At 50.2% G+C, this 23,536-nt stretch overlaps 1 protein-coding gene across 1 annotated transcript; it reads left to right on the top strand.

Annotated features, from left to right (window-relative positions):
- The first annotated feature begins 662 nt into the window (after positions 1–662).
- LOC147118375 (immunoglobulin iota chain-like) lies at positions 663–6,677 on the top strand. The gene is made up of 4 exons (XM_085983898.1): positions 663–854; positions 987–1,260; positions 2,044–2,108; positions 6,364–6,677. Exons 1-4 carry the CDS (start codon positions 812–814, stop codon positions 6,675–6,677), a joined length of 696 nt encoding a protein of 231 aa, XP_085840024.1. The 5' UTR covers positions 663–811.
- Positions 6,678–23,536: the final 16,859 nt, after the last annotated feature.

Here is a 23,536-nt window from a genome sequence, read left to right as displayed (position 1 = left end):
AAATTGGACATGAGAAACATCACAGGAGGATAAAGCTACAGTTAATTGTTAAATTGGATATGAGAAACAACACAGGGGGATAAAGCTACAATAAGTTGTTAGGTTGGTGTCAGGACATGTGTAGTCGGAATATGTGGAGTCAGAAGTCACCTATACAATTTCCCTGTTATATAATCCATGCAGTTATTTCATATTCTCACCCCTTTCTGTATAAAGAATTGTTTTTCTCACCATATTTTGCTGAGTCGTATTTCACCCTTGGGATTAAATTTATTGCCTCCCTGTTTCCACAGGGACCAGTAGAGTTCCTGCTTTCCTTTTCTTTGATTCAATCCGTCTTTCACCGATTCGGTTGATGAGCGGTCTCCACCTCCTGGGATTTCCGGGATTCGTTGTCCAATCTGCTCAGAGAATCTCTCCGCTCAACAGGACACCCGCAGCCTGTCCGGACCAACAACCCGGGCAGCTCCCGGCAGAAGGAGGTTGGGTTTGGATTCACTCAGTTAGTGACTCGGCCATGGAGGGCTGACAGAACAACACCCCTGTACATCAGACCAATGTGGGAGGGGCTTTCACATCGGGCTTAGAGACCTAAACAGGTTCTTTATTTAAACCTTTCGCTTATTCACACAACACACAACCAGAGATGCGTGCAGCTCATCAATGATCTGCGTAACACTCCACGGGACAAGTCAACTCGACCCCACTAAACTATTTCGGTCCAGGTCTGAGGTACAGTCTCCCAAAACAGCCCAAGGCTGCAGCCTCCAGCTCCCCGTCATATAAACCATCAGCTCCGGGCAGCAGAACGATGGGAATCCTCCTTGTTTTCACCCTGTGTGTCTGTTTCCCCTGTGAGTACCGATCAAACAAGCCGACATTGTGTAGATTTAATATAAAGCTGGCCGGGTCCACTGACTGGGTTTTAGCCCCGTTGTGTGGTTCGGCTCTGATGGCCCATTAAACGCTCTCTGTTTAATTTCCAGGCTCTTTCAGTCAATCAGTGGTACAGACCCCGCCAGCGGTGACCAGGGAGGAGTGTCAGTCTCTCACCATCACCTGCGTTTTCTATGGTTGGACTTATACTTTAACGAGTGGGGATTTCTTCAAACAAACCCAGACCGGGACAGAGTGGGAGCGGATCTCGAGCGGAGAGCGATTTGTTGTGAGGACGAATAAGCCAGAAAAGACATTTTCTTTGGAAATTCGGGATCTGCGAGTTGAAGACAGCGCCACCTATTACTGTAAAGCTCAGTACCAGTACCATAACCACACAGTGATGGGCCTCGGCTTCCCGCGGTACAAAAACTCTCGCTGCAGATTGTGACAGAAACCAGTGAAGAAGCGGAGTCAATCTGCCGTTAAACCCACAGTTCTGCCTCGCACCGCCTGCCCCGCAGTCTACTTTATAATCAGATCGGATGATTGCAATTAACACCTTGAGTTTTGTAAATGCTGAGTGTGTGCGGGCGGTGACGTCTTTCCCGGGTTTGGTGTCAATGAATGGCGATTGGGAATGACTGATCCCAGTTACAAGTCCCGAACACCAGATGGGATCCTGTTCTAACAGCTGGAACCGGAAACCGCGTTTCCCGCCGTGTAACTAATGTCCCCCCATCTCACCGAGTCCCGGGGGATTTGATGCTGACTTGAAACACTGTGTTTACTGGGACCATCACAGTGGATGAGACCTGAGCAAATACCTGTGTTCAATTAAAATATAAATTCCCCGGGCCCGGAACCAGAATTGTGGGTTTGATCTTATTATCGCTGTAATCTGGTTTAATTTCATTGTAATTCCCTGCTTTCAGTTATCTTTCTTTGCTATTTTCTCCGTTTATATGAAGCGCCCATCTCCGGCCCGTGTTGCTGGGCCTTTTTATTGAGAGCTCAGAGTCTCACAAAGAACAGTTTGAACCGAGGGGGACTGTGGAACACGGAATATTGTTTATTGATCCCTGGAATAATTGGGCAGCGCCGACTGTCTGGTGATGTGTGTCCGCCAGACTGAGGTGTCGGTGTTCTTGTACCGGGGTGACTGAGAGCGGTGTCACTGTGGTGGACTAAATATGTGGATGGATCCGGGACGGAGGTGACTGTCACAGCCGGTAAGTGACTCCAAACCCCGCCGTGTTACTGACTCTCCCGTTTAATGTTCATCGTCAGTTTATTATTGTGATCAATATCCCCTCAAACCCCTTCAAAATCAAACGGAGCAGTTTTCTAATGGCGGGGGGGGGGTTCATTGCAGTTTTAGATTGGGAAGCAGAATATGAACCGGGGTCGGGTCCGGGTGTGAGTCCGGAGCCAGAAGGTGTGAGACCCCAACGGAGCAGGCAGTCTGGGGGTTTCACCCCCAACTGGACCAGAATTTGTTTACCGGAGACTTCGGGGGTCCCATGAACATCCCGGACACTCTCTCACTCTGATCCCCAGTTGGTTTAAATGAGCGCAGATTGTCGACACTCCGGCCTCCGTTATCGATGTTAACTGTGGCAGAGGGACCTCTCCATCCCTGTGAGCGGGGCAGGTGATAACAGAGCTCCCGCCGGGACAGGAGATGCCAGTTTGAGCCGGGCAGTGTGAATGAGGTACCGGGAGAGTGAGCCCAACACTCGAGCGGGCTCCGATACCTGGAGCGGCCCATCCGATACCTGCAGCGGCAGAAATACTGGAGCACAACACGGCGGGGCTTCAGATACAAGAGATCCGCTTGTAGGTTTAGAGGACATTTCATTATTGGGCACTCATTGACTTAAATTAGTTGTATTTAGCTGACATTTTTTCCAATTGCTTTTATATAATCAATTATTTTTCCTCCATGTCTCACGTAAGTCGAAATGTAAAAGCTCCGAACTACAGATACTTTTCTATATTATTTATATTGTTCAATATTCTTTACCCCGCGAGTGGTTACAATGTGGAACTCGCTGCCACAGGGAGTGGTTGAACCGAATAACATCGATACATTTAAGGGGAATCTAGATAAGTAAGTAAAGAAGAAAGGGATAGAAGGATAGATTGATGGGGTGAGATGGAGTAGGGGTGGGAGGAGGCTCGTGTGGAGCAGTGACACCGGCACGGACCGATTGGGCCGAATGGTCTGTTTCTGTGCTCGACATTCTGTGTAATTCTCTGTAATATTTAATGTTCATGTTTGAGAGATCGGATTGCAGTAATTTATCTGTTTCCCTGATTACTGTTAACTGAAACAACGCTGGGCAGTGAGCGAGTGAGGGCGAGGTTCTAATGTTCTTTTAAAAGAGAACATGAACACCCGAGGGAACAAGTACTGACTGGAGGGAAGCCCATTTAGAACCAGCAAGAAATCATTCACCGAAAGGGAGTTCACCGGCCGGGCGGGGGTGTGGAGATACCCGTCTCTGGGCCGTTCAAAGCGCAGTCCGACACCGGGGCAGTGAGATTTACTGGAGGGATGGGCTGCGATTGGACTCCTGGCCATTTCTCAGCTTTGGATTTCTTACACTCCTGAGAAAAGACAGCAGCAGCAATCCACACATTGCTGGAAAGATTGAACAGGCGGGGACTTTTCTTTGGAAAAGAGAAGAAAACGAGGAGACCTGATGGAGGTGATTAAATTGATGAAGGGGTTAGATAGGGTGTACGTGGGGAAACTGTTTCCATTGTGGGTGAGTCCAGAACAAGGGGCCACAAATATAAGACAGTCACTAACAACAAATAAATACATTGGGAAGAATTTATTCACACAAAGAGGCGTCAGAATGTGGAACTCGCTGCCACACGGAGCGGTTGGAGCAGATAGCGTTGATGCATTTAAATGGAGGCTTGAAAAATACAGGAGGGAGAAAGGAATCGAGGGACTCAGGGGTCTGGTTGGGAAGAGGTAATTACAGAGGGAGGCGGCTCGTGTGGAGTATAAACACCGGCACAGCCCAGTTGGGCCGAATGGCCTGCTCCTGTTCTGCAGATTCTGTATAATGTAAAACTCAGAGAAAACTCCGCCCGGAGAACACGGGAGAGAATCAGCCAATGGGCTGGAGGAATTGAAGTTGTCAGAGAGCCGGAAGGGCCAGTTTCCAGTGAGTAACAGTAAAACCACTGCGGAAACTGCACAGACTGAACCCAACCGACAACCGAGAGACTGTGGGACAAGTTCTCAGGCTGGCAAAAAACCACAAACAGCACAAAGTGAGCGACCCAGATGTAGAAATAAAATGAAACTTACTGTAAATAATTCAAATTAAAGTGATATGGAACAAACGTGGACCCCAGTGATGGAAGAATATTGAAAAATAGAGCGAGAGACAGACAGCTCCCGTGAACTGTTAAACTGCAGTAAAAGATTGACCTGTGACCCACAGATGTTCAGTGTCAGTTTGGCTCCATCGGTGCTGATGAATCTCACTGCTTTCTGTTGGATCTTGCTGTGCGCAGTGACATGACACAGCTGGGTTACTCTCGGTCAAACATCATTGGAATGTGCTTGTCTCAGTGAGGAGGAGAATGGACTATTATGTTTTTCGGGTTTGTCTTCCACCAAGAAAAATAATAACAGAAATTCAATAGAAATCAGAGAATCATACAGCAGAGAATGAGGTCATTCGGCCCACCTTGCCTGTGCGGCTCTTTGAAGGAGCTTTTCAATTAGTCCCATTCGCCTCGCTCTTTCCCCACAGCCCCGACACATTTTCCCTTTCCAGCATTGATCCAATTTCCTGCTGAAAGTTATTATTGAACCTGCTCCCACCATCCTTTCAGGCAGTGCACTCCAGATCATAACGACTCACTGTGGAAGTACATTTCTCCTCAGCGACACCCCCCCCCGCTCCCCCCCCACTTCCACCACCCCTCCCCCACTTCCCCCCCCACTCCCCCCCTCCCCCCTTCCCCCCCCCACTCCCCCCCCCACTCGCCCTCCCCACTCCCCCCCCACTCCCCCACTCTCCCCACCCCCCCCACTCCCCCCCCACTCACCCCCCCCTCCCCCCCTCCCCCCCTACTAACTCCCCCCCCGCACTCCCCCCCCCACTCACCCCCCCCACTCCCCCCCCCACTACCCCCCACTCCCACTCACCCCCCTCCCCCACTCACCCCCCTCCCCCCCACTAACTCCCCCCACTCCCCCCCACTCCCCCCCCACTCCCCCCCCACCACTCCCCCCCCACTCCCCCCCCACTCCCCCCCCACCACTCCCCCCCCCCACTCCCCCAACCACCCCCCCCACCACTCCCCCCCTCCCCACTCCCCCACTCCCCCACCCCCCCGCCACTACCCCCCCCCCGCCCCACGCTCCCCGCCTCTGGTTCTTTTACCAATGACAGTGAACAAAGTCGGAACAGCTTCAAATGAAGTACCACATTAGCGAGAGAGGCAGAACTATTCCTGTGATTGACAAGTGTTCCCGGGTAACCAACAGCCAAATAAATAACATTTCCCCATTATAATCCCGCAGATTCAAGTTCCCACTCACCCCCCTCCCCCACTCACCCCCCTCCCCCCCACTAACTCCCCCCCACTCCCCCCCACTCCCACCCCCCCACCCCCACTCCCCCCCACCCCCCCCACTCCACCACCCCCCCCACCCCCCCCACTCCCCCACCCCCCCCACTACCCACCCACTCCCCACCCCCACCCCCCCACTCCCCCCCACCCCCCCACACCCCCCACTCCTCCCACACCACCACCCCCACCGCCCCCACCCCCCCACACACCCACCGCCCCCACCACCCCCCCCACCCCCCCACCCCCACTCCCCCCCACTCCCCCACCCCCCACACTCCCCCACCCCCCCCACTACCCCCCCCACTCCCCCACCCCCCACTCCCCCCCACACCCCCCACACCCCCACACCCCCCACCCCCCCACCACCCCCCCCACCCCCCAACCCCCCCACACCCCCACCCCCCCCACCAACCCCCCCACCCCACCCCCCCACCCAACCCCCCCCCACCCCACCCCCCCACCCCAACCCCACCCCCCCCACTCCCACCCCCACCCCCCCACTCCCCCCCCACTCCCCCCCACCCCCCCCACCCCCCCCACCACCCCCCCCACTCCCCCCCACCCCACTCCCCCCCCCACTCCCCCCCCACTCCCCCCCCACTCCCCCCCCACCACTCCCCCCCCACTCCCCCACCCACCCCCCCCACCACTCCCCCCCTCCCCACTCCCCCACTCCCCCACGCCCCCCGCCACTACCCCCCCGCCCCCGCCCCACGCTCCCCGCCTCTGGTTCTTTTACCAATGACAGTGAACAAAGTCGGAACAGCTTCAAATGAAGTACCGCATTAGCGAGAGAGGCAGAACTATTCCTGTGATTGACAAGTGTTCCCGGGTAACCAACAGCCAAATAAATAACATTTCCCCATTATAATCCCGCAGATTCAAGTTCCCCGCTGTCCCAGAGTCCGACTCTACAAACCTCTGCTGTCGGTGACACCGTTACTTTAAGCTGCGAATATTCAGGGTTCTGTCAGTACACAGTACACTGGTACCGTCAGTCCCCAGGGCAGGCACCGAAATACCTGCTTCAGAGACACACTTCAGGAGAGGGGAATAAAGAAAACGCTGTCGGGGGCCGAATTTCTGCTTCTGTCGATGGTGCGCAGAAAATCAGCCGGTTAAACATCGCGAAAATGCAACTGAGTGACACCGCTGTGTATTACTGTGCACTGAGTCCACGCACAGCACAGTGATACAGAGCACGGAATGAGCCGTACAAAAACCTGACATGGTGGGGATTACAGACACGCAGTGATACAGAGCACGGAGAGAGTTGACAAACCTGAACATGGTGGGGATTATAGACACAGAGTGATACAGAGCACGGAGAGTGTTCACAAACCTGAACATGGCGGATATTACAGACACACAGTGATACAGAGCACGGAGAGTGTTCACAAACCTGAACATGGTGGGGATTACAGACACACTGTGATGCAGAGCACGGAGAGAGTTGACAAACCTGAACATGGTGGGGATTACAGACACACTGTGATGCAGAGCACGGAGAGAGTTGACAAACCTGAACATGGTGGGAATTACAGACACTGTGATACAGAGCACAGAGAGTGTTCACAAACCTGAACATGGTGGGGATTACAGACACACAGTGATACAGAGCATGGAGAGAGTTCACAAACCTGAACATGGTGGGGATTACAGACACACAGTGATACAGAGCACGGAGAGGGTTCACAAAACTGAACATGGTGGGAATTACAGACACTGTGATACAGAGCACAGAGAGTGTTCACAAACCTGAACATGGTGGGGATTACAGACACACAGTGATACAGAGCACGGAGAGAGTTCACAAACCTGAACACGGTGGGGATTACAGACACAGTGATACAGAGCACGGAGAGAGTTCACAATCCCGAACATGGTGGGGATTACAGACACACAGTGATACAGAGCACGGAGAGAGTTAACAAACCTGAACACGGTGGGGATTACAGACACAGTGATACAGAGCACGGAGAGAGTTCACAATCCTGAACATGGTGGGGATTACAGACACACAGTGATACAGAGCACAGAGAGAGAAGGTGTAAAAATATTCTGCGCCAATGTATTCTCAGTTAATCTTAGAATTTTACCGCACAGCAACAAGTGATAATCCCATCAAATCTGCACTATCCTTCCAGCTCTTCACGCTCTTTAATAGTTATATCTTTCGAGCCCCCTATCCAATTAGCCAGTTAAAACAATTCATGCAGATATTCCACATTTTCACCTCCTTCTCTGTAAACAATTGATTTTTCCCATAAAAATGTATATTTTGCCGAGTCATATTTCACACTCGGGGTTATATTGATTGATCCGCCTGTTTCCACAGGGACCAGTAGAGTTTCTTCTTTCCTTTTCTTTGGTTCAATCGGTCTTTCACCGATTAGGTTGATGAGCGGTCTCCACCTCCTGGGATTTCCCGGATTCGGAGTCCAATCTGCTCAGAGATTCTCTCCGCTCAGCAGGGCACCCTCAGTCTGTCCGGACCAACAACCCGGCCAGCTCCCGGCTGAAGGATGTTGGGTTTGGATTCACTGAGTTAAGGACTCGGCCATGGAGGGCTGCGGCTCCCACACTTCATAGCGGCAGAGAAAAGCCCCATTGTGACACGGGCCGCGCTGCACTCTGGGAGACCTGTCCAAACATGCGCAGCTTCAACAGCAACGTTTTTATTCTCTCGCCCGCCAAACTTTCATTTTTATCGATTAAGATCGAGCAGTTATTTTGATGGAAACTGGAGTAAATATTCTTTTCAATGGAGCCGTTTTACTACAATAAACGACAGACACGCGAAGCGTTTTACGTCACACAAACTTGGCCGACTGTCCGTCTCACCAACATGGCCGCCGCCGGTTTGTGCAGCAGTTGATGACGCCACAATCCATCACCACGTCACAGCACGTTATTGGCTGTTTCTCCCATTGGTTCAGCGTCAGGAAATCAACGGCCGTCTCCAGCTTCCGCTCAGCGCTGAAGAGCCCCAGTTTGCTGCCCCTGAGACTCCTGATCAGTCCTATGTTGTGGGTAGGGGCAGCACGGAGGCTCTTAAACGGGCCCTGCACTCCATGAGAATCACCGAGCCCGGAGTCAGTGAGAGCCTGCGAACAGGGCAGAGAGACGAGGGTGACATTAGAGCGGATGGCGGCCGCTGATATATGGAGGGGTGAAAGATTGTAGTAGAGGCTGAGTTTAAACACCAACTCCATACATTCCCAATCTCCCTTCTTCCCTCTCTTAACCCGATGTCATATTCAACTACAGAAGGCCTCACGCCTGATTTGCGGGAGTTTCTCGGAAAAGCAAAACCGCATAAGAAGGATAATGCCGGAAGACACTCGGGCCTCGCCAGAAACCTCTGGAGATGTTCGCGTGACCGGGAGCCACCGAACTAATTTGATGAGACGGTGAAGGACGTGGACCGAAATTTCAATGAAATAGGGAGCAAAGATCGGGAGGTCACTGCGGTTCCCGGAGGTGATGTCCATTGAGTTCGGGTCGATGGTATGAGAGGGGATGAAGCAGAGCTGGGAGAACGGATCGCTGGGGTGATGTTCAGAGAGTTCTGGGAGATGATATGAGAGGGACTGGAGTAACATAGAAACATAGAAACATAGAGATAGGAACAGGAGTAGGCCATTCGGCCCTTCGAGCCTGCTCCGCCATTCAATGAGATCATGGCTGATCTTCGTCTGAGATCATAGCTGATCTTACCAGTTCAGTACCCCGTCCCCGCCTTTTCTCCGTAACCCTTAATCCCCTTAGCCTTCAGAAATATATCCAATTCTCTCTTGAAAATATTTATTGAATTAGCCTTCACAGCCCTCTGTGGCAGGGAATTCCACAGGCTCACCACTCTTTGAGTGAAGAAATTCTTCCTCATCTCTGTTTTAAATGATTTGCCCGCTATTTTTAGACTGTGGCCCCTGGTTCTGTGCTCCCCGGCCATTGGAAACATTCTCTCTGAATTCAGCCTGTCCAGGCCTGCCATAATTTTATATGTTTCGATGAGATCCCCTCTCAATCTTCTAAACTCCAGTGAGTACAAGCCCAAACTATTTAATCTCTCTTCGTAGGTCATTCCCGCCATTCCAGGTATCAGCCTGGTGAATCGCCGTTGCACTCTTTCCATGGCAAGAACATCCTTCCGCAGATGGGGCGACCAAAACTGTACACAATACTCCAGATGCGGTCTCACCAGCACCTTGTACAGCTGTAGTAAGGTATCCCTATTCCTATACTCGAACCCCCTTGATATGAAGGCCAACATACCATTTGCCTTCTTGATCGCCTGTTGCACCTGCATGCTCTCCTTCAGTGACTGGTGCACAAGAACACCCAGGTCCCTCTGCACTTCCCCATCTCCCAATCTATTGCCATTTAGATAATAATCTACCCTCCTGTTTTTACCCCCAAAGTGGATAACCTCGCATTTATCCACATTATAGTGCATCTGCCACGTATCTGCCCATTCCCCCAACCTGTCCAAATCGCACTGTAGCCTCCTGACATCCTCATCAGAGCCCACCCCTCCTCCTAGTTTAGTGTCGTCAGCGAATTTGGAAATATTGCATCCAATTCCCTGATCCAGATCATTTATATATATTGTGAACAGCTGGGGTCCCAGGACAGATCCTTGCGGCACCCCGCTGGTCACTGCCTGCCACTCCGAAAACGAGCCGTTTATTCCAACTCTCTGTTTTCTATCCGCCAGCCAGTTCTCTATCCACGTTAATACTTTGCCCCCAATCCCATGAGCCTTAATTTTGCATGATAATCTTTTGTGTGGAACCTTATCGAAGGCTTTCTGGAAGTCAAGGTACACCACATCCACTGGCTCTCCCCCATCTATTTTACCAGTTACTTCCTCAAAAAATTCCAGCAGATTAGTCAAACACGATTTACCCTTTGTAAATCCATGTTGACTCTGTCCGATCCTTTCCCCATTTGTCAAGTGCTCCGCTATTTTATCCTTAATAATGGACTCTAGCATTTTGCCCACAACCGATGTAAGGCTTACTGGTCTATAATTCCCTGCTTTCTCTCTACCCCCCTTTTTAAATATTGGGGTAACATTAGCTACCCTCCAATCCACGGGTACTGTTCCCGAGTCAATGGAGTTCCGGAAGATGATCCTTAGAGCATCTGCTATCTCCAGGGCCACCTCCTTAAGTACCCTAGGATGTAGTTTATCAGGCCCCGGGGATTTGTCGGCCTTCAGTCCCCTCAACTTACCCAACACCATATCCCTAGAGATACTAATTTCTGTCAGCTCCTCCCTCTCATTAGTCCCTATGTTTGCCGATATTCCTGGGAGGTTATTTGTGTCCTCCTTTGTGAATACAGAACCAAAGTATGAGTTTAATTGGTCTGCCATTTCCTTATTCTCCATTATATATTCTCCCGAATCGGACTGCAAGGGACCGACTTGGGATTTTACCAGTCTTTTCCTCCTGATATACCGATAAAAGCTTTTGCAGTCTGTCTTTATGTTTGCTGCAAGTTTACTTTCGTATTCTATTTTCCCCTTCCTGATTAATCCCTTTGTCCTCTTTTGCTGTATCCTGTACTGCCCCCAATCTTCCGGTCTGGTGCTTTTTTTTGCCAGTTGATATGCCCTTTTTTTTGATTTTATGCTGTCCCTAATTTCCCTCGTTATCCACGGTTGAGCCACCTTTTTAGGTTTATTTTTATGCCAAACCGGTATAAACATGTTCTGGAATTCTTCCATTCTATCTTTGAATGCTTGCCATTGTCTCTCCACTGTCAATCCCCCCAGAAACACCACCCAATCAATCTTACCCAATTCCCGTCTCAGACCCTCGTAATTCCCTTTATTTAAGTTCTGGACCTTAGTCTCTGATTCAATTTCCTCACTCTCCATCTCGACTGAGAGCTCGATCATATTATGATCGCTCTGACCCAAGGGGCCTCGTACAAGAGTAGAACAGGGAGAAATGTCGTCAGGGAAACAGGAGACAGAGAGTCAGGGTTAATGGGTATAGATGAGATTGGAGCAGGTTTGGCAGTGGTTACACCAGTGCTGGGCCGACTATTCTCCTTGGTCCGTGTGGACCATTTGAACTCGTGACTCCTTTAAAGGGGCTAATCCAAAACCACAAATACATCCCACTAATGCCCACCCGAGAGGAGGGCTCCAGTCGCACACTTGGCCTGAACAAAACTAACATTATATTCCATTAGAATTTTATTTTATCACAATCTTTATTTAGTTGTGCCCACCGGGCGCAGAAGGCTCCAAATGTGTCTGTGGACACCGCGAGATCCCTCATCTCCTCTCCCTCAAATACTGTCTAAAAGCAGGAGAGCGTGTGTATAACAGAACAGGAGGAGAGATGCTGTGTGTCAGATAGGCCCCAGATTCTAGGAATCATCCCCAGGGTTTGTGCTCCCTGGTGAGTCTGTGTCAGATATCTAACCCGTGATGTACCTGCCCTGGGAGTGTTTGAGGGGACAGTGTAGAGGGAGCTTTACTCTGTATCTAACCTGTGCTGTACCTGCCCTGGGAGAGTTTGATGGGACAGTGTAGAGGGAGGTTGAATCTGTATCTAACCCGTGCTGTACCTGCCCTGGGAGTGTTTGATGGGACAGTGTAGAGGGAGCTTTACTCTGTATCTAACCTGTGCTGTACCTGCCCTGGGAGAGTTTGAAGGGACAGTGTAGAGGGAGCTTTACGCGTATCTAACCCGTGCTATACCTGCCCTGGGAGTGTTTGATGCGACAGTGGAGAGGGAGCTTTACTCTGTATCTAACCCGTGCTGTACCTGCCCCGGGAGTGTATGATGGGACAGTGTAGAGGGAGCTTTACTCTGTATCTAACCTGTGCTGTACCTGCCCTGGGAGCGTTTGATGGGACAGTGTAGAGGGAGCTTTACTCTTTATCTAACCCACGTTGTACCTGCCCTGGGAGTGTTTGATGGGACAGTGTAGAGGGATCTTTACTCTGTATCTAACCCGTGCTGTACCTGCCCTGGGAGTGTTTGATGGGACAGTGTAGAGGGAACTTTACTCTGTATCTATCCTGTGCTGTACCTGACCTGGGAGTGTTTGATGGGACAGTGTAGAGGGAGCTTTACTCTGTATCTAACCCACGTTGTACCTGCCCTGGGAGTGTTTGATGGGACAGTGTAGAGGGAGCTTTACTCTGTATCTAACCCATGCTGTACCTTCCCTGGGAGTGTTTGATGGGACAGTGTAGAGGGAGTTTTACTCTGTATCTAACCCGTGCTGTACCTGCCCTGGGAGTGTTTAATGGGACAGTATAGAGGGAGCTTTCCTCTGTATCTAACCCATGCTGTTCCTGCCCTGGGAGTGTTTGATGGGACATGTTGATGGAGCTTTTTTTCTGTATCTAACCCATGCTGTTTCTGCCCTGGGAGTGTTTGATGGGTCAGTGTACATGGAGCTTTACTCTGTATCTATCCCGTGCTGCATCTGCCCTGGGAGTGTTTGATCGGACAGTGTGGAGGGAGCTTTACTCCGTATCTATCCCGTACTATACCTGCCCTGGGAGTATTTGGTGGGACAGAGTAGAGGGAGTTTTACTCTGTGTCTAACTTGTGCTGTTCCTGCCCTGGGAGTGTTTGATGGGACATGTTGATGGAGATTTTTATTCTGTATCCAACCCATGCTGTTTCTGCCCTGGGAGTGTTTGATGGGACAGTGTAGATGGACCTTTACTCTGTATCAATCCCGTGCTGCATCTGCCCTGGGAGTGTTTGATGGGACAGAGTAGAGGGAGTTTTACTCTGTGTCTAACTTGTGCTGTTCCTGCCGTGGGAGTGTTTGATCGGACATGTTGATGGAGATTTTTTTTCTGTATCCAACCCATGCTGTTTCTGCCCTGGGAGTGTTTGATGGGACAGTGTAGATGGACCTTTACTCTGTATCAATCCCGTGCTGCATCTGCCCTGGGAGTGTTTGATGGGACAGAGTCGAGGGAGCTTTACTCTGAATCTAAACCATGCTGTATCTGCCCCGGTGTGTTTGATGGGGCAGTGCAGAGGAAGCTTTACTCTGTATCTAACCCGTACTTTACTTGACCTGGGAGTGTTTGATGGGACATTGTAGAGGGAGCTTTACTCGGTATCTAACCCGTGCTGCATCTCCCTTTCGAGTGTTTCATGGGACAGTGTAGAGGGAGCTTTACTCTGTATCTAACCCGTGCTGTACTTGCCCTGGCAGTGTATGATGGGACAGTGTAGAGGGACGTTTCCTCTGTATCTAACCCATGCTGTTCCTGCCCTGGGAATGTTTGATGGGACATGTAAATGGAGCTTTTTTTCTGTATCTAACCCATGCTGTTTCTGTCCTGGGAGTGTTTAATGGGACAGTGTAGAGGGAGTTTTACTCTGTATCTAACCCGTGCTGTACCTGCCCTGGGAGTGTTTGATGGGTCAGTGAAGAGGGATTTTTACTCTGCCATGTCCTGCACTCTATCAGGCTGAGAAGGTGCAGAACGTGTTACTAGAACCTGTCATGTCTGTCATGTGACTGTGACAGACCATAATATTGGAGGGGACAGCGAGGTGCGCCTGGTCGCTGTGCAGTCATTCCGCCTCTGGGGCTTGACATAAAAAGGCAGGGGTAAAGGTGCCTTTACTCTGATAGTGCACTAGGTGGCGCAGTGGCTCCTTAACCGAAGGGACTTGGGTTCAAACACAACCCAGACTGGACGGGTGAGAAATACCTGTCAGGGAAATAAAACAAAGTGTGATTGGGAAAATGGAGCGGTGTGGAGGAGCCTTCGAGAAAGGAATTCAGAAAAGCCCAAGTTAGCCAATTGTCATTCTAGATTTATTAACAATTTCACTGAGAACAACTTACAGTGAAGTTCTTAAAAATTTAGCACAAAGTGAATATAACAACAGAGCGTCACATTGAGACCAGAACACAGACGGCCTGAGCTATCATCTATCTGTACAACAGTAACAGACATCAGAGAGAGAAAACAGGGGCTCTACATAAAGGGAAGGGAACAATTGTAAATTAGGAAGCAGAAAAGTGACTTAGTTACACAGGAAGTATTCAAACAACAGTGAAACTCTAAGATACATTTACATTATAGCCACGATGATCTCACACATTTCCAAACAGAGAGACGGAAATCCCGGTATTGATTTTTTCAGCTATAGATTCAGATCTATTAACTGAAGGCATTTGACTCTGAGAATCACCAAGAGGACAATTTTTATTTTCAGGACACAGAGACGTTAATAAACAGATGAGGAAAGTCCACGGCGTCCGAAATTCAACCGATCACTTGACCTGTAAAAGAGGGATAAAAGAATGAAGCAGAGATTTCGTGGTTTGGGGCATTTATCTCAGGTTTTTATCAATGAAACTTTTAGAGATTTGTCAAACCGCTTCAGTCAGATCGAAGTGTGAGTGGATTGAATCTTCTCACCTTCACTAGAGTGACGGCAGCGCTGTAAGAAATGCTCAGGAAGAACAGGATGATGAATGTGGAAGCGGTTGTCCAGATGTTTCCGTGCTCTTCCGCATAGTCTTCAATCAAGATGTGATCTGAGGAATCTACGGGGATGTAGAGGAGGAAATATATTCAGATCGTCTATTAATCCAAGATAGCATTTATTATATTCTCTTTTCTTTTCCTTAAGGTATTAGATTGTTCTCTAATTTAATTTTCAATATATACCTTGTGTTAAGTTAATCACTCTCAGCAATCTATCTCTGCTCCTAACTCCACAGTCGATCATCCTTTATGGTCCTCCTATATTCCGTGTTGGAAAATATGACATTTTATTTCTTCAGTGTCACACGCTAATTGATTTTGCATCAATTGCGTATGATCTATCATTCGGGAATAATATGATGAAATATCGTGGGAGGTTTACTGATTGATATTGATTATTTTAACGATAGGTTTAGATAGTTACTTATTTGGAGACTGTCAAGGGGGCTGGGTAAGAGATCAGATGTGAGTTATAATTCTGATTATTTATTTGTTATGGCAATGCTCTGAATATAATTAACTTGTATCAGTTTCCAACAAGAACAATGATTCAGTGTATGTGTAGGACCAGAATAGAGAAATGTGAGATTTTATGGTATCAGTAATTATTTATTTAGTACATCGGTTGGAGACTGCGTCCGTAAAAAAGTGCATTTTAATTCTACATCCGTTTATAACCTGACTTTTTGTGCGCATAAGTGTTTGCGTTTGTGTGTATGACGACCGCTTGTTTTGGCTCCGACTGTGTCTGTGTGTTAATGTGTGTGTTTATGTGTAAGTGCATGTGCATGTTTTTGTGTAAGTGTGTGTGTTTATATATACATATGCTTTAGGGGCAATTGTGTGTGTTAATGTTTAAGTGTGTGTGTGTTTTTGTATTTGTGTATGGCTATGTGTAATTTGAGTATATGCACGTCTAACTGTGTGTGTTTTGCATCTAAGTGTGTGCGTATTTGTGTGTGTTTTGTGCAAGTGCTTTTGTGTTGGTGTGTGTGTTTATGCGTGTGAAAGTGAGTATGTGTTAATGTGTGTGTTTGTGTATGTTTTGTTTAAGTGTATGTGTGTGTATTTTTGCTATTGTTCAAAGTTTCAGGGTTACCAATAACTGGATCTGACAATGACGGTGTGTATTATATTCTAGGTATTTCTAATATTCTGTGTCAGTGTGTTAATACGTGTGTTTGTGTGTAAGTCTGTGTGTGTTTAGTGTAGTTGTTCGCTTACACAAAAACACACACTTACACAATAAACAGACACATTTACACATAAACACACTCACTTTTAAACGCATCCTTCCCCGCTCTGTGTAAATGTGTTCTGTATGAGACACAATGTGACGTCAGCCGATGGAAGGCAACAATTCAACCGACGGGCCTCAGAACCATCAGGGACACAACCGTGAGAAACTCACAGAGGGTTCAATCACCAGTTTAGATTTGGACTATTAAAAGTCAGTCTGTTAGTTTACGAATAGCAGGGTCAGATTTACCCCAAACACTAGTTAAAGATAATTCGTTGAATAAATATTTATTTTATAATATGATTACCATGCGGTAAGTGACGTTTTCGGGCAGTGAGTTGGAGGCGGACTTTTTACTGATGGCAACTGAGTTCATATAATAGAGCTTGGTGAACCTCCGCTCCCTTTGGTGGGGGAGTGGGGGTACAGTGGGTTAACAATTGCCCTTTCCCCTCTCTCTGGTGGGGGAGTGGGAGGTACAGTGGGTTAACAATTGCCCTTTCCCCTCTCTCTGGTGGGGAGTGGGGGTACAGTGGGTTAACAATTGCCCTTTCCCCTCTCTCTGGTGGGGAGTGGGGGTACAGTGGGTTAACAATTGCCCTTTCACCTCTCTCTGGTGGGGAGTGGGGGTACAGTGGGTTAACAATTGCCCTTTCACCTCTCTCTGGTGGGGAGTGGGGGTACAGTGGGTTAACAATTGCCCTATCCCCTCTCTCTGGTGGGGAGTTGGGGTACAGTGGGTTAACAATTGCCCTTTCCCCTCTCTCTGGTGGGGAGTTGGGGTACAGTGGGTTAACAATTGCCCTTTCCCCTCTCTCTGGTGGGGAGTGGGAGTACAGTGGGTTAACAATTGCCCTTTCCCCTCTCTCTGGTGGGGAGTTGGGGTACTGTGGGTTAATAATTGCCCTTTCCCCTCTCTCTGGTGGGGAGTTGGGATACAGTGGGTTAACAATTGCCCTTTCCCCTCTCTCTGGTGGGGAGTTGGGGTACAGTGGGTTAACAATTGCCCTTTCCCCTCTCTCTGGTGGGGAGTTGGAGTACAGTGGGTTAACAATTGCTCTTTCCCCTCTCTCTGGTGGGGAGTTGGGGTACAGGGGGTTAACAATTGCCCTTTCCCCTCTCTCTGGTGGGGGAGTGGTGGTACAGTGGGTTTACAATTGCCCTTCCCCTCTCTCTGGTGGGGAGTTGGGGTACAGTGGGTTAACAATTGCCCTTTCCCCTCTCTCTGGTGGGGTGTTGGGGTACAGTGGGTTAACAATTGCCCTTTCCCCTCTCTCTGGTGGGGAGTGGGGTACAGTGGGTTAACAATTGCTCTTTCCCCTCTCTCTGGTGGGGAGTTGGGGTACAGGGGGTTAACAATTGCCCTTTCCCCTCTCTCTGGTGGGGGAGTGGAGGTACAGTGGGTTTACAATTGCCCTCCCCTCCTTCTGGTGGGGAAGTGGGGTTACAGTGGTTTAATAATTGCCCTTTCCCCTCTCTCTGGTGGGGAGTTGGGGTACAGGGGGTTAACAATTGCCCTTTTCCCTCTCTCTGGTGGGGGAGTGGGGGTACAGTGAGTTAACAATTGCCCTTTCCCCTCTCTCTGGTGGGGGAGTGGGAGGTACAGTGGGTTAACAATTGCTCTTTCCCCTCTCTCTGGTGGGGAGTGGGGGTACAGTGGTTTACAATTACCCCTTCCCCTCTCTCTGGTGGGGAGTGGGGGGTACAGTGGGTTAACAATTGCCCTATCCCCTCTCTCTGGTGGGGGAGTGGGAAGTACAGGGGGTTAACAATTGCCCTTTCCCCTCTCTCTGGTGGGGGAGTGAGAGGTTCGTGTGTGGACTTCATTTCAGATCCCAGAGGGTGCGATGCTGCAAATATAACTGTTCCCATTTCTGAAGGGATGGACAGCATGAGAAACGGGGACACCGAGATCTAAATGTGCGGCGTTTGTTCGGGGGCGGCAGCAAGGCGAGGAGGAGCTCGGGAGAAAAGCCGGTGCAAGCAGCGAGGCCCGACCAGTTTGGGGGCGGCAGCGAGGCGAGGAGGAGCTCGGGAGAAAAGCCGGCGCAAGCAGCGAGGCCCGACCAGTTCGAGGGCGGCAGCGAGGCGAGGAGGAGCTCGGGAGAAAAGCCAGCGCAAGCAGCGAGGCCCGACCAGTTCGGGGGCGGCAGCGAGGCGAGGAGGAGCTCGGGAGAAAAGCCGGCGCAAGCAGAGAGGCCCGACCAGTTCGGGGGCGGCAGCGAGGCGAGGAGGAGCTCGGGAGAAAAGCCGGCGCAAGCAGCGAGACCCGACCAGTTCGGGGGCGGCAGCGAGGCGAGGAGGAGCTCGGGAGAAAAGCCGGAGCAAGCAGCGAGGCCCGACCAGTTCGGGGGCGGCAGCGAGGCGAGGAGGAGCTCGGGAGAAAAGCCGGCGCAAGCAGCGAGGCCCGACCAGTTCGGGGGCGGCAGCGAGGCGAGGAGGAGCTCGGGAGAAAAGCCGGCGCAAGCAGCGAGGCCCGGCCAGTTCGGGGGCGGCAGCGAGGCGAGGAGGAGCTCGGGAGAAAAGCCGGCGCAAGCAGCGAGGCCCGACCAGTTTGGGGGCGGCAGCGAGGCAAGGAGGAGCTCGGGAGAAAAGCCGGCGCAAGCAGCGAGGCCCGACCAGTTCGGGGGCGGCAGCGAGGCGAGGAGGAGCTCGGGAGAAAAGCCGGCGCAAGCAGCGAGGCCCGACCAGTTCGGGGGCGGCAGCGAGGCGAGGAGGAGCTCGGGAGAAAAGCCGGCGCAAGCAGCGAGGCCCGACCAGTTCGGGGGCGGCAGCGAGGCGAGGAGGAGCTCGGGAGAAAAGCCGGCGCAAGCAGCGAGGCCCGACCAGTTCGGGGGCGGCAGCGAGGCGAGGAGGAGCTCGGGAGAAAAGCCGGCGCAAGCAGCGAGGCCCGACCAACTCAGCAGCGGGGAGAGAGGTAAAAAGTAATCAGTGTGTGACGTCACCAGGGAGCAGGTAGGTGATTGGTTGGTGAGTATTTCACTTTTTTCAATACAAGCTTGAATTCTGTGGTGTTAAATTTCTGTGGTGTAGTGGGGATAGTTGGTAAATAAAGCGCCCTAGTGTATACCTGTAACTGGGGTATTGAATAAATGTTTTAATTAATTAAAGGAGTAAGTCATGGCAGGAGAGTTCAGACCCGTGTTCTGCTCCTCTTGCTCCATGTGGGAAGTCAGGGATGCTGCCAGTGTCCCTGACGACCATGTGTGCGGGAAATGCATCCAGCTGCAGCTACTTGTAGACCGCATTGCGGCGCTCGAGCTGCGGGTGGATGAATTTTGGAGCATGCACGATGCTGAGAGGCTCCTGGATAGCACGTTTAGCGAGTTGTTCACGCCTCAGGGTAGGGCAGCACAGGGGGTGACCACCAGGTGGAGCAACAAAGGCAGGCAGGGAGTGCAGGGAACCCCTGCGGACATCCACCTTTCAAACAAGTATACCGCTTTGGATACTGTTGAGGGGGATGACTCACCAGGGGAAGGCAGCAGCAGCCAACTTCCTGGCACTGGGGGTGCTCCTGCTGCCCAGGAAGGGGGGAAAAAGAGTGGGAGAGCAATAGTGGTAGGGGATTCTATAGTAAGGGGAACAGATAGGCGTTTCTGTGGCCGTAGACGTGAATCCAGGATGGTTTGTTGCCTCCCTGGTGCCAGTGTCAAGGATGTCACTGAGCAGCTGCAGGGCATTCTGGAGGGGGAGGGTGAACAGCCAATGGTCGTGGTCCACATTGGTACCAACGACATAGGTAAAAAGAGGGATGAGGTCCTGCAGCAAGAATTTAGGGAGCTAGGTGAAGGATTAAAGAGCAGGACCTCAAGGGTTGTAATCTCTGGATTACTCCCGGTGCCACGTGCTAGTGAGTATAGGAATGGGAGGATAGAACAGATGAATGCGTGGCTAAAGGGATGGTGCAGGAGGGAGGGCTTTAGTTTCCTGGATCACTGGGTCTCCTTCTGGGACAGGTGGGACTTGTACAAGTCGGACGGTTTACACCTGAACCAGAGGGGAACCAATATCCTTGCGGGGAGGTTTGCTGGCACTGCTGGGGGGGTTTAAACTAACTCGGCAGGGGGATGGGATACAGAGTGGAGCTATAGTAGGGGGTGATGTACAGCCAAATACGGAGGAAAAAACAAGTCAGCAGGGAAGGCAGAGCAAAGTTGTGAAGGCAAAAGGGAATATGGCAGGGCTGGAAGGCATTTATTTTAATGCAAGGAGTCTTGCAAATAAGGTGGATGAACTGAAGTTGTTGTTGAACACATGGGAGTACGATATTGTTGCTATCACGGAGACATGGTTGAGGGAGGGTCAGGACTGGCAGCTGATTGTTCCGGGGTATAGAATCTTCAGGCGAGACAGAGGGGGTGTAAAAGGGGAGGGGGTGTTGCAATATTAATTAAGGAGTCAATTACTGCTGTAAGGAGGGATGATATATTAGCGGGTTCCTCTAATGAGGCCATATGGGTAGAACTTAAAAACAAAAAGGGGTCAAGCACTTTGCTGGGAGTGTACTATAGGCCCCCAAACAGTCAGGGGGAGATAGAGGAACAGATATGTAGGCAAATCTCAGAAAAGTGTGAAAATAATAGGGTAATAATAGTGGGGGATTTCAACTTCCCCAATATAAATTGGGATAGTCAGAGTGTGAAAGGCTTAGAGGGTGCAGAATTCTTAAAGTGCATCCAGGAGAGCTTTTTGAGCCAACATGTAGAAAGTCCTACAAGAGAGGGGGCGGTACTGGACCTAATTCTAGGGAATGTAGCCGGGCAGGTAGTGGAAGTGTCTGTAGGAGAGCATTTTGGCGATAGTGACCATAATTCGGTGAGATTTAAGGTGGTCATGGAAAAAGACAAAGACGGCCCGGAAATAAGGGTTCTAAATTGGGGGAAGGCCGATTTTAATAAGATAAGGCAGGATCTGGCCAAAGTGGACTGGGAGCAGCTACTTATAGGAAAATCCACATCAAAACAGTGGGAGGCTTTCAGAAGGGAAATAGAGAGAGTACAACACCAACATGTTCCTGTAAAGGTCAAGGGTGGGACCAACAAGCAAAGGGAACCTTGGATGACAAGGGATATACAAAAATGCATTAGGAAAAAAAGGGGGGCTTTTGGCAGTTGCAAAAGACAAAAGACGGAGGAAGCCCTAGAGGAGTATAAAAGGTGCAGGGGCATACTTAAAAAGGAAATTAGGAGGGTGAGGAGGGGCCATGAAATAACACTGGCGAGCAAAATAAAGGAAAATCCTAAGATGTTTTATAAGTATATTAAGGGCAAGAGGATAACCAGGGAAAGGGTAGGGCCCATTAGGGACCAAAGTGGCAAGCTGTGTGTAGAGCCAGATGAAGTAGGTGGGGTTTTAAATGAATTTTTTGCCTCTGTGTTCACTATGGAGAAAGACGATGTAGACATAGAAGTCGGGCAAGGGGACTGTGACATACTTGAACATATTAGCATCGAGAGGGAAGAGGTACTAGCGGTTTTAGCAGGCCAAAAAGTGGATAAATCCCCAGGCCCGGACGAGATGTATCCCAGGCTGTTGTGTGAGGCAAAGGAGGAGATTGCAGGGGCTCTGACACAAATTTTCAGAACCTCTCTGGCCACAGGGGATGTACCAGAGGACTGGAGAACAGCTAACGTAGTACCATTATTCAAGAAGGGTAGCAGGGATAAACCAGGCAATTACAGGCCAGTGAGCCTAACATCTGTGGTAGGGAAATTATTGGAAAAAATTCTGAGGGACAAAATTAGTCTCCACTTGGAGAGGCAAGGATTAATCGGGGTTAGTCAGCATGGCTTTGTCAAGGGTAAATCATGTCTGACCAATCTGATTGAATTTTTCGAGGGGGTGACTTGGTGTGTGGATGAGGGAAATGCTGTGGATGTGGTTTACATGGACTTCAGTAAAGCTTTTGACAAAGTCCCGCATAGGTGACTGGTCAAGAAGATAAGAGCCCATGGGATCCAGGGGGCCTTGGCGCGTTGGATCCTAAACTGGCTGAGTGGCAGGAGGCAGAGGGTGATGGTCGAAGGTTGCTTTTGTGACTGGAAGCCTGTGTCCAGTGGGGTACCTCAGGGATCGGTGCTGGGTCCCTTGCTGTTTGTGATCTACATTAATGATTTGGATGAGAATGTAAAGGGTATGATCAGTAAGTTCACGGATGACACGGAAATTGGTGGGGTGGTAAATTGCGAGGAGGAAAGCCTCAGGCTACAGGATGATATTAACGGGTTGGTCAGATGGGCGGAAAAGTGGCAAATGGAGTTTAACCCTGAAAAGTGCGAGGTGATGCATTTTGGACGGACAAATAAGGCAAGGGAATACACAATGAGTGGTAGGACCCTAGGAAGTACAGAGGGTCAGAGGGACCTTGGTGTACATGTACATAGATCCCTGAAGGCAGCGGAACAGGTAGATAAGGTGGTTAAAAAGGCATATGGGATACTTGCCTTCATTAGCAGAGGCATAGAATATAAGAGCAGGGAGGTTATGATGGAGCTGTACAAAACGCTGGTGAGGCCACAGCTGGAGTACTGTGTGCAGTTCTGGTTGCCTCACTATAGGAGGGATGTGATTGCTTTGGAGAGGGTGCAGAGGAGATTCACCAGGATGTTACCTGGGATGGAGCGCCTCAGCTATGAAGAAAGACTAAACAGGCTGGGGTTGTTTTCCTTGGAGCAAAGGAGGCTGAGGGGGGACCTGATTGAGGTGTACAAAATGATGAGGGGCATAGATAGGGTAGATAAAGAGGAACTTTTCCCCTTAGTAGGGGGGTCAATAACAAGGGGGCATAGATTCAGGGTAAGGGGCAGGCGATTTAGAGGGGATTTGAGGAGGAACTTTTTCATCCAGAGGGTGGTTGGAAGCTGGAACTCACTGCCTGAAAGGGTGGTAGAGGCAGGAACCCTCACAACATTCAAGAAGCATTTGGATGGGCACTTGAAATGCCATTGCATACAAGGCTATGGACCAAATGCTGGAAAATGGGGTTAGACTGGACAGGGATTGATGGACGGCGCAGACACGATGGGCCGAAGGGCCTCTTTCTGCGCTGTAAAACTCTATGACTCTATGACTCTATGAAATGGGAACTTTTCAGATTCCCCCCAGCGGGAGGAAAGTTGCTGAAGTGACTTCGAGGAATCCTGTCATGAAAGAGCTTCACTCTGTCTCTAACCCGTGGTGTATCTGAGCTGGGAGCGCTGGCTGTACAAGTCTTGGGGCCGAGTCCGGCAACTATCCTGCTTCAGATTAACAGCCCTCCCTTTGGCAAAAATAGGAAACAAAATTAATTGAGAGGCTGTGTGTGTAAC

The sequence above is a fragment of the Somniosus microcephalus genome, chromosome 4, assembly GCF_052327205.1.
Source record: "Somniosus microcephalus isolate GS21.2 chromosome 4, FLI_Smic_1.0, whole genome shotgun sequence".
Lineage (NCBI taxonomy): Eukaryota > Metazoa > Chordata > Chondrichthyes > Squaliformes > Somniosidae > Somniosus > Somniosus microcephalus.
Note: the sequence above shows the minus strand (reverse complement) of the source record. Positions and strands in the feature narration are given on the sequence as shown.

Coding starts and splice junctions, on each gene's coding strand:
- LOC147118375 (XM_085983898.1), top strand. CDS start 812: ATGGGAATCCTCCTTGTTTTCACCCTGTGTGTCTGTTTCCCCT. Junction 855..986: donor CCTGTGTGTCTGTTTCCCCT/GTGAGTACCGAT, acceptor TTTAATTTCCAG/GCTCTTTCAGTCAATCAGTG. Junction 2,109..6,363: donor GGAGGTGACTGTCACAGCCG/GTAAGTGACTCC, acceptor ATAATCCCGCAG/ATTCAAGTTCCCCGCTGTCC.